The following is a 10,000-nucleotide window of genomic DNA, read 5'->3' as shown; positions in this document are numbered from 1 at the left end:
TGTGTGTGTGTGTGTGTGTGTGTGTGTGCGCAACTAGGCATTGCCACTCTACTGAAAGGCTCTACGTCCTGTACACATTTCTGGGCTGTCCACACACTATAGCCGTTTTCCTGATGAAAAATACAACATTCATACAGTTACCTTGCCTTTTACACACACCTTGTTTCTCGTGCCAAAGAAATTATAACGGACCAGAACAATACTGACTCACATCACAAGCCTGTCCAATTTCCCCTTCCTAGGTCACCATGGGTCGTGTGAGTGTGTGTGTGTGTGTGTGTGTGTCATAGGCTAAACAATGCAGTTTCATCGCCACTGTACAATCAACAATGTAGTTTCACCTCATCGTGCGGGCGAAACAATGCAGGTTCTAAGTCTGCTACTGTTGGGTAAACAATGCAAGTGCAATCTCACACACAGCCACAGCCACGATCACACATATGAACCATGGAGATTCATCTCGTTCCATAACCATAAGTCATCTTTCCTGTCCACCAGTGCTATTCAACTTCAGCACCAGTAACGGGACTGAATAGGAAAAATATCACTGGGTTTTCGAAGGCCCTGTTAAATAAAGACTACGCAAAAAAAAACATAATTTGAAATAGGTCATATTTTAAGTCAGTTACTGGGCTGTAGGAACTGTAGGTTCAATAGGCCTGCTATACACCCAACTGAACTACACAGCCATCAACTGTAGGCGAAACCTCAAAGGGGTCAATGACGCTTTGGTAGCAGCACACACCAGGGTGGTGCAACCACAGCTTATGCCACTATTGTATGGATTGAATTTGAATGTTTTGTTTGCTTTAGTGGACTAAATACTGCATCTAAGAAGCATATTCATTGCAGTACATTAATTACAAATGACTAATTAATGTATGGGCATTAGCTGTGGTTGTACAACTTGTACTATTTGAAGACTGAGCCAAAACAGACTCACAGATAACGCTGATCATTTTATTCCAACCAAAGATTCAAACTCCACTCCGAACCTAGAGCATACACATGTATGGCTTTCTGCAGTAAGCCAACTCACGTGGCCTCCTTGTCGCACACAAAGTGAAAAACATTTGGAGTCCCCTTTTATGTGGGCTAATTGATATGGATTGATGTGCACTGCGTGCACAAACCAATATAGATTCATCATCACTACCAGGGAGGCTGACAGGGCGGGGCAAACAGGTTAGTTGTATTGGGCCCAGGGAGATAGGGGGCACATAATGGGGTCTTGAGTTTATTGCATACATTGGGGAGGGGGCCCCCTCTGGATGACTATGTCTGGGACCGGCCAAAGCCATCAGTGGCCCTGCCTATTGCACATAGATGCATAGAAGTAGACAGTCACGCAGTCACTTACACAGTAGTAGCCTAAAGTTTATGAATTCGTGTCTACAATAAGTATAACCAGTCACACTTTATGTTGATAAATGTAATGTGTAATGGGTTATTTACTGTACCTAACCCTTTCAGTACAATATCATACATGATTTGATTTCGCAAACCGTTTCGCACACTTTAGTACATTGTACCTAATAATGGACGTAAAATGGATTGTAAAATAGCGTGTGACGACCACTTAACCTTGTGGATTGACTTCGTGTCAGGAGCAAAGCTATATGTGGACCCATGGCCTGCAGCGACATCAGAGAGTGACATTGAGAATATTGAAGAGACAATGCCCACACACACATCTTGTTTATGCAATTTATGTTGCATGTCTGTTTATGTTGTTCCGTACCATCATGTCCTTTTTGTGTATTGTGTATTAAGGCATGTTGCTGGACAATTCATTTCCTTCTGGTTTAATACAAGTCCATCTACTCTTCTCTACTACTCTCTGTGTTTGTGACTTAAGGCGGTGTATGTTTCGGTGTCTGAATTTAGCATGTAACTCTACCTGTCCAATTGTAGAATGTAGCATCTAACTTAACTCTACGTGACAAATTTCCCTCCGAGAGATCAAAGTATACCATATCTCATCTCAACTACCTCTTGACTCAAACAAGCATCCAAACCATCACAGCAAGGCTAACCTACCTGATTAAGCAGCTGGTGGAAATGCCTTTAACAGGCCACAGATCAGAAACTGAGTTGCCAGTATAGGGGAGCAACCACAGCCCCTAGTGGGATACACAACCACCATGCCTGTAGCATGAGTGTATCAAGTAGAAGTAAAAATTATCTTACTAATGTAATTACGACGCTAGGACACAATCCTATCACCAATAATTCACCATTAAAATGATATGGTGCATTACTGTATGTGACAGTCACGTTGACAGTTGTGACAGTTACTGTTTTGCATTAAGTAGTGTGCATGGTCAAGGGTTACAGTTACATGGTCATGAATATTTCTAGACCGTGTTAATTTAACACAGTACAACATTTGCATTTTGGGGACAATTTGACCTCAGAAACCTTCTCACCCAGCAATTTGCCTTCTCGTTTTCTCCTGGTCCTGAATTTGCCCCTGATTATCTCTGGGTTTTGGGCAGTACTATCTGTACCTCTTATTGCTAATGAGTCCATGGATGGGCCTGCCTGTTCACTCTTTGTCTTTACTGAAGAAAACTCAACTAAGGTTACATCACAATATCGCTATGGCATTACCAAAGGTCTTAAGTAACAGATTAAGACTTGGTCATTACCATTTTGGTATTACAACACCCTTGTAACAGGGATTTGGCGCAAAGACGTCCAGAGCCCGAAAGAGGAGAGGCATGGAGAGGGACTCTGACAGGGGTAACACTGACCACCACCCCAAGCACAGGATAGGAGATGGGCACAGGAGTCTGCACTGGACTGGACCCTCTGCCAGTCATATCATGTGAAGCATGCAGCTCACACCTCAGGGATGCTGACACATGGTACCACCCCATTTTCACCAGCTCAGGTCACCACACCATCCCCAACACCAGGACCGAGCAACACCCATATGTAGTGATGATGATGATGATGATGATGATGATGATGATGATGATCATTATGTGAGTGTGATGCTGCAAGGTTTAAGGTTTTAAGCTACTGTAGGTATACTATACACTCTGCTCTGGTGCAACACCATAAACTCCATGGCAAAACCACAAGCAGTTGTACGCACAAGTTATGCAACAGTACTTCACCCGTATTTGGCCCAAATAGTTATTTCCGACTGGACACCACTGTGTAGTAGCCTATTCCACCCAACGACGGCATGCAGCATCGTGACTGACAAGACACCAATGAAAGCTGATTCAAGAAGTAGCCTATTGCAGCTGTCATCAGTCAGCGAATTTATAACAGGCGAATATCAAATCACCTGATATTTGATGAGCGTCTTCAATGATGATAAACACGGCGATGACAGCGCCAAATACCCCGTTAGGAAGTGTTCCTGTGTTTATGTACTGAGAGATGCGCAGCAACTAGGCCCTCTGCGACCGACGGAGCACGGCCTTCCAGTGAACGACGTAATTCTTTCCATCCCTCTCGTTCGCCTATAAACAAGGCCAAATTCGCTAAACCCCGGGGAAATGGCTGTTCTCAAAAATATCTCCGTTCGCCATAAATGCGGGGTGTATGGCGGACATGGGCTGTCGTGTCCGTTTTCTGGTGAAAAATATTGCTCAGATGTAAATATGTCACTGAAGCTAGCTGTCTGCCCTAGCCTAGCTGACTGCATCAGCAAGCATACACGACCGCACAAATTCAGCCAATGCTGATACGTCATAAACATTATGCCAGCAAGACTACAGTAGCCTTCTCGTAAACAAACTAGCATAGCTGTCACGCATCAATTACCAAACATGTCGTTGCAATAAAATCCGAAAAAATGATCCCATTTTCGGGGCGGAAATTTAGGCGATGTTGTATGTGCGTGATCAATATTTAAGCCAAAAAACTCGCACCAACATGCACACTTTTTAATATCTCCTGCCACTAAATAATAATGTACCCTGTATATTTGCAATAACAAGAACTGACATATTCTCCCCAAATAAATATCATTGCAAAATAGGAGGTCTATGCGTTGCATCCTTGACAGGCGCGAGCCCAGCAATAGTTGACCCAATTAAATAGCCTAGCTTGCTTGCTAGCTGGTGAGGAGGGATGCAGAAAATGAAAAACAACCGGTTCGGCTTTTATCATATTCGAAATACCTCGAAAAACCGGTGAGTTCGGACACCTCTCTGGCGAACCCCGGTTGTCCGGCGGGGAGGGTCTCTGTCGGGCGAACAGTCGGCCGTCCACCGAGCCGTTACCAGCCGGGTTGGCGAGCAGCAGCGTCGGGCTTGTTGGACTGGAGCAGCCGGGAGACGTCGGTCCTGTGAGGCTCCCAACTGTGAAGGAGGAGGGAGAGCGGGTTGGGCTGTGCTGCTGATTTCCACGCAATAGCTGGTAGGGAACCGTGGCACGGATGGGCTGCAGCCGGCTGGAGATGCTGTTGCTGCTGCTGTTGTTATTGTGGCTGCCGCCGGGGGTCGATGAGGTAGTGGGGGACCCGTCGCTGCTCCGCTTACCCCGCTGTTGCTGGTAATGAGCGGAGTTTGCAGAGGATGCTGACATGATGATTGACACTACAGCGGTACTTAAGTTCCAAGAAGAAGAAAAAGTATGTTGCTGCGAGTACACAAGCTGACAAAATAGAAGTAATAACACTTTACAAAATTAAATGTAAAAACTCCGAACGTGTCAGCCTGGAAGACCTCAGAAAAGTTACAGAAATGCCCAATGAGAGGGAAAAACGGATTTTGTTCACAGCGCAGGTTCTATTCAGATCAGTGTTTTCGAGTTAGCTGAAAAGGCTAGCTGAATAGGCTACATGTTTATCTGTTAAGATTCCATACTTTCTTTCCACAACTCGGTTTGTTTTACCACCAAGGCCCTCGAGGAATGTCAAATGTAAAACTTTCTGAAGTAGTTTATCTCCAAAGCACGAACGCGCTGTCCACAGAGAATGAAAAGGAGTTTAGAAGTTAAATCAAACAAAAGTAAGATAGTTGAGTCGTCAGTCTCGGCACCCCTCTCGTACTACGTTACTCCAAGTGACAAAATCTGCATCGGTTCATCTACTGGCTCAGAGGAGGGGGCGGGATACTATGGTCATTCTTGACGTTGCGATTGGTGCAGAGCGCCTATGGCCGAAGCGTCCATTGGTCAGACAGTCGGATTGATTGTGATGAGCAAGTGGTTTACAAAGAGTGAAGTCTGAGAGATTGTTGTTCTAGTTTATAGAAATAATTAAGATAATACAACATTTAATAGTTCTAGAGGTAAAGTTTTTTCTGTGAAAAATAGGTTACGCTCATTAAGACCATATTCAAAATTGTGCCAAAAATGTGCATTTATTTTAGACTACTACACAGATACAATTGCTTTAAAATCCTGCTATATTAAGCCATAATAAACACAGTGACAGTTTTGTGAAAACAGTGAAGTGTTTTAATAAAACGTTTCTCAATTTAACACAGTAACACAGGTATTCAGATCCGCAGTCAAGGGAGGACAAATTACAGAAGAACTATGAACAGGTCATGTACAGTAATGTAATGATCATTTACAAACACACACACACACACACACACACACACACACACACACACACACACACACACACACACACACACACACACACACACACACACACACACACACACACACACACACACACACACACACACGTATTGCCGTACAATAAATATGATTAATGACCATATCAAAATGCATTGTTCCTGAAGTGCACTTGGCTTGTTCTTATGTTCATAAGGCACATGGTGGTAACATTACTGAACAACTAGAGAAGAGAATCAATCACACAGTTCATGATCAACCTTGAAAGATTAAAAAAGGGAGGGCTGCACAATAACAACATATCACATTGCCAGCTCCAGAAACATCTTTCAGAAGACTTTCATTCTGTAAAACACATTTACTCATTTACACATTTAGAGTCAGTTAGGTGATATGGAGTTAAAGGGCTAGTTTGCGGTAGGGGGATTTCCACAACAACAAAAAACTAGGTTTAAGAAACTTCCACATCAAACACAACATGAGTTAAGTCACATAGGTGTTGCTACAACACACACACACACACACACACACACACACACACACACACACACACACACACACACACACACACACACACACATTGCCCCAAGGTTTAGAGAAAACTTTCTCCTTAGGTTTAGGGAAAACTTGGTTGAATGAATAAATATGCTATAACTACACAATAATACAATCATTGATGCTGGGACACACCGTCCACACCAGAACAAGCTGGGCGACTAGATCCTGACGTAAAATCCATGACTATAACATAATAAGCATGCAAACACAGAGACCTTGAAGTGCCTCTCTCTCCTGTCACACACACACACACACACACACACACACACACACACACACACACACACACACACACACACACACACACACACACACACACACACACACACACACACACACACACACACACACCCAAGTCCAGCTAGCACGAACACTTGGCTACGGCTTCCTTGGTTGCCATGGGTTGGCTCTGCCATTGCTAACAACATCTGCGTTTGTTATACTGTGTACAGTGAGCTAACAATACGCTCCTTAAGCTCACTGGAAAAAGAGGAAACGTTTCTCATTCAAACAAACATGAACAGGACTATTATTATCAAGGCCAGGGGATAGAGAAACAAGGAAATATCAAGAATGAAACGCAAAAATGAACAGTTCATTAGCTTCAAGGACCGATAGTGTTATCAATGACCAATATTGAATTTATACTGAGATTGTGTGATTTTCCAAAGACCAGTGAAAAAGCAGGATTTTAAAAAAAATCTGTCACTTCCCACATCATGACCAACGCTCAGCACACACCGTTAGTTCTACAGATACCACAAGCTACAGACCTAGAATAGCACACACCGCAGGCATACTAAAAATGTCCACACACACGCACACGTGCGGTGGCATGCACACACACAGTCACACACACACCTACACCTGAAGCTCCTCACTCCTGAGTGAAGTACTAACCGTTGTGGTTCTGCTGCAATAGAATCCAAAGTACCAAAGAACCGCAAGACAGGTTAATGCAGGTTAATCACTGCTACAGGTGGAGGAACTAACATGGACCTGTTTTTCTTTTTCTTTTTCTTTGTCTGTGTGACTTGTCAGGCGAAGAGAACCCACTACAGGTAAACTAGTCAGGTACATTAAACCTCATGTGACAAGGCAGGTAAACGTTCAGGTACATTAACCAATAAGTGACTAGGCGGATCAGTCAAGAAACGGGTAAACAGACAGGTTAAGCCATAGACCTGGATACATAGATGCCACATAGATGTTGATATATGTTATACAGTATGTGCACTGTAGGATTGATATGTAAAACATGGGACCCATTCACTGCTGTTCTAAATGTTGAGGTCTTTGAAGGTTTAGGTAGCAGGACCAGGGGATTCAGGGAGCAGAAGACTGTGGAATAACAGTTTAAACCACATCTTAGGCCTTAAGCCCAAACACAAAGACTTGGAGGGCAGAGTAGAAATGTACGGGTAAAAAAGGCGATTATGATGTTGAAGGTGTGGGGGTGATAATCAAGCTCCGGCGGTGGCCTTATGCTCCTCCCACGGAAGTTAACGTGGCGTCTATGTACGGTATATGGGTCATTAACTTTTTTTGTCAGAGACGTCAGGTGATACAACCGTAGCTAATACCCTTTTATACATTTCGAATCTAGACACTCTATTGCACCTACTGTGTGATTTTGGTAACTCTGAGATGAACAGAATTGACATTGAGTCAAACTCTTACAAAGTCACGATTTAGATATTTTATCTTGGCATTTGATCATAACGCAGTATTTGAGTGTTATTACAGCGAAGTATCAAATCGCGCACTTCATCATGATCACGTCACGTACCCATTGTGGGGTAGCCAAATCAAAACGAGCTGTCTTGCAAATGTTTTCGTACTCATGGACATACGAAAGGACTTGGAAATTCTACAGTCAACAATTTTCCAAAATTAAGTGTGACAATGGAAGATTGAATGGGTGAATGTACTGCATACTGAATATGTTTCTTAGACAATCCACTAAAAAGAAAAAAATCTTTAAAATAGTGGCATTAGCTGTGATTATACCACCCTGACGTGTGCTACTACTAAAATGTCATTGACCCATAAACGTCTATGGGGAAATTAAACATGGGTGTCAATGAGGAGGTAGCAAATAGCCCATTAGAGCAGGCAAGAAAGGCGGTTCAAGATGGGTTCAACGCGTCCGGGTGACTTCCGGCTAACATCGTGCCGAATGCTGACTGAACGTCCTCACCAATGACTGTACGTTAGAGTGGACACCAAGGTTCCATTGGGCGGGGCATGATATTGAGTGTGTGTTTGTGATTGGCAATTTCCAACCAAGTAATCCAGAGTTTTGGTTGCAAATCTACAGTTGGGGGAAAAAAATAATTCATATCTGTTTAACCGAAATAGAATGGAACCTTTGGTGTCCATTCTACTACACAGTTCCTTGTCCTCGTCTGTCCTCATGGCTGGCTGAGGACAGAGTTCTCCAGGCTGAAGTCGTAGCGGAAGTTCTCCAGGTTCTCCTCATAGTTGTTTGTGTTGAGCAGGAGGTCGGGCAGGCAAGGCCGCCCTGTCTGCATGGCCAGCACGTGGGGCGCCAGCGTGAAGGGCACGTCCGCCAGGAGCTCCGGCAGGTTGGGGTTGGCACTCGCGCTGGCACCGGCACCGGCACCTCCTTGGGCTGTACCTGAAGCATGGTAAGACATTGGCAAGGAGAGGTTTATTTACATAAATTATTTTAAGGCTTATTTAAAGGTTAGTTTAAATTGTGTATTTCTATCTGCTGTAAATGTTGTTGTTTATCTGTCAAGATCGGATACAAGTCATTTCATTAACATAGGAAGCTTAATGTGATTCACAACACAACAGATGACATAACATAAGGATGAAAGGATAAAACTAGAGAGAAAATAGCACTTTAAACCAGGGCTTTGAACCGGTTCAAGGAACGAAAACGAAAACCGAGAACTTTTTGTATTTAACAGGGAACAGAAACGAAACCGGAAACTTTATTATTTTTTATGTTCTGGAACTGGAACACTTATTTAAAAATAATGGTAACCGGTTAATACCGGTTAATACTGTTCCTCAAACTAAAATAAAGTAATAATATTCCTGTGCAAGTTACCATGACGGCTGAGGTTCACGTCCTGTGTGACATCGTTATAATTCCGTTTCTGTTCGGAACGAACCGTTTGGAAAAAAATAACGGTTCAAAGCCCTGCTTTAAACATCATTAGGCTAAAATCATCATAAATCATCAAGGTTTATTTGGACAGCACATAGCTTTCAACAAGGCAGTTCAATTTCCTTTACCAATGTTCTGTTTTATTACCATCTGACAAAAGCGTCAAAGGGTATATACAAAAAAAACATTAAATCGTCACGTCAGACAGAAACCTTGCATCTCCGCTTCTGACTGTTTTTTACTTGTTAATTTATAAATCACTGTTTTGTAAATAAATAATCAATTCAACATTAAAGTTGGTTATTAAATAATTATGAATACATATCATCACTGACCAGATTTACATTTTATAATGAATAAAGGTTTCTGCTGGACAGCGACTAAATGTAAAAAGATGATGAGGTATTAAAGGGTACCTGTGGGCACCTCTGCGGCCACCACAGGCAGCGGTGCGGGCATCGGCATGGACACCCGTGGGTCCTCAAAGCCGGGGATCTGAGGAGCTGGCCTGTTCCTGTATGGCTAGGGTGGGAGGGGAGAGGACAGGAGAGAAGAGCAGGGTATCAGATGTTATTTTGTACCGACAGCAAATTAATCCGTCATTTGATGGTCTTACTCATTATTTATCCTTACTAACAACAACTATTAATTATTAATTATTAATTCAGTCAATCAAATCAACAGAGCCTTTTCATTGGATGGGCTGCTGTGAGAACGATGGTGCTGTACTCATGCAGAGTGTTCAAC

At 43.0% G+C, this 10,000-nt stretch overlaps 2 protein-coding genes across 3 annotated transcripts in view; both read right to left on the bottom strand.

The window, feature by feature from the left end:
- glcci1a (glucocorticoid induced 1a) overlaps window positions 1-7,053 on the bottom strand; it is a 56,252-nt gene extending 49,199 nt beyond the window's left edge. For both annotated transcript variants that reach the window (XM_063185411.1, XM_063185412.1), the window contains exon 1: window positions 4,143-7,053. In XM_063185411.1, coding sequence (XP_063041481.1) covers window positions 4,143-4,548 — 406 coding nt within the window. In that variant the 5' untranslated portion in view covers window positions 4,549-7,053. The remainder of the gene's footprint in view (window positions 1-4,142) is intronic.
- Window positions 7,054-7,145: 92 nt separating this feature from the next.
- The window catches only part of umad1 (UBAP1-MVB12-associated (UMA) domain containing 1), a 19,175-nt gene continuing 16,320 nt past the window's right edge, over window positions 7,146-10,000 (bottom strand). Inside the window, exons 4-5 of the mRNA XM_063185413.1 lie at window positions 9,670-9,775; window positions 7,146-8,752 (exon numbers count right to left, since the gene is read on the bottom strand). Of these exons, the coding sequence (XP_063041483.1) occupies window positions 8,526-8,752; window positions 9,670-9,775 (333 nt within the window). The 3' untranslated portion in view covers window positions 7,146-8,525. The remainder of the gene's footprint in view (window positions 8,753-9,669; window positions 9,776-10,000) is intronic.

This window comes from Engraulis encrasicolus, chromosome 20 (genome assembly GCF_034702125.1).
Source record: "Engraulis encrasicolus isolate BLACKSEA-1 chromosome 20, IST_EnEncr_1.0, whole genome shotgun sequence".
Taxonomy (NCBI): Eukaryota; Metazoa; Chordata; class Actinopteri; order Clupeiformes; family Engraulidae; genus Engraulis; species Engraulis encrasicolus.
This window is presented reverse-complemented; position numbering and strand designations above follow the sequence as displayed.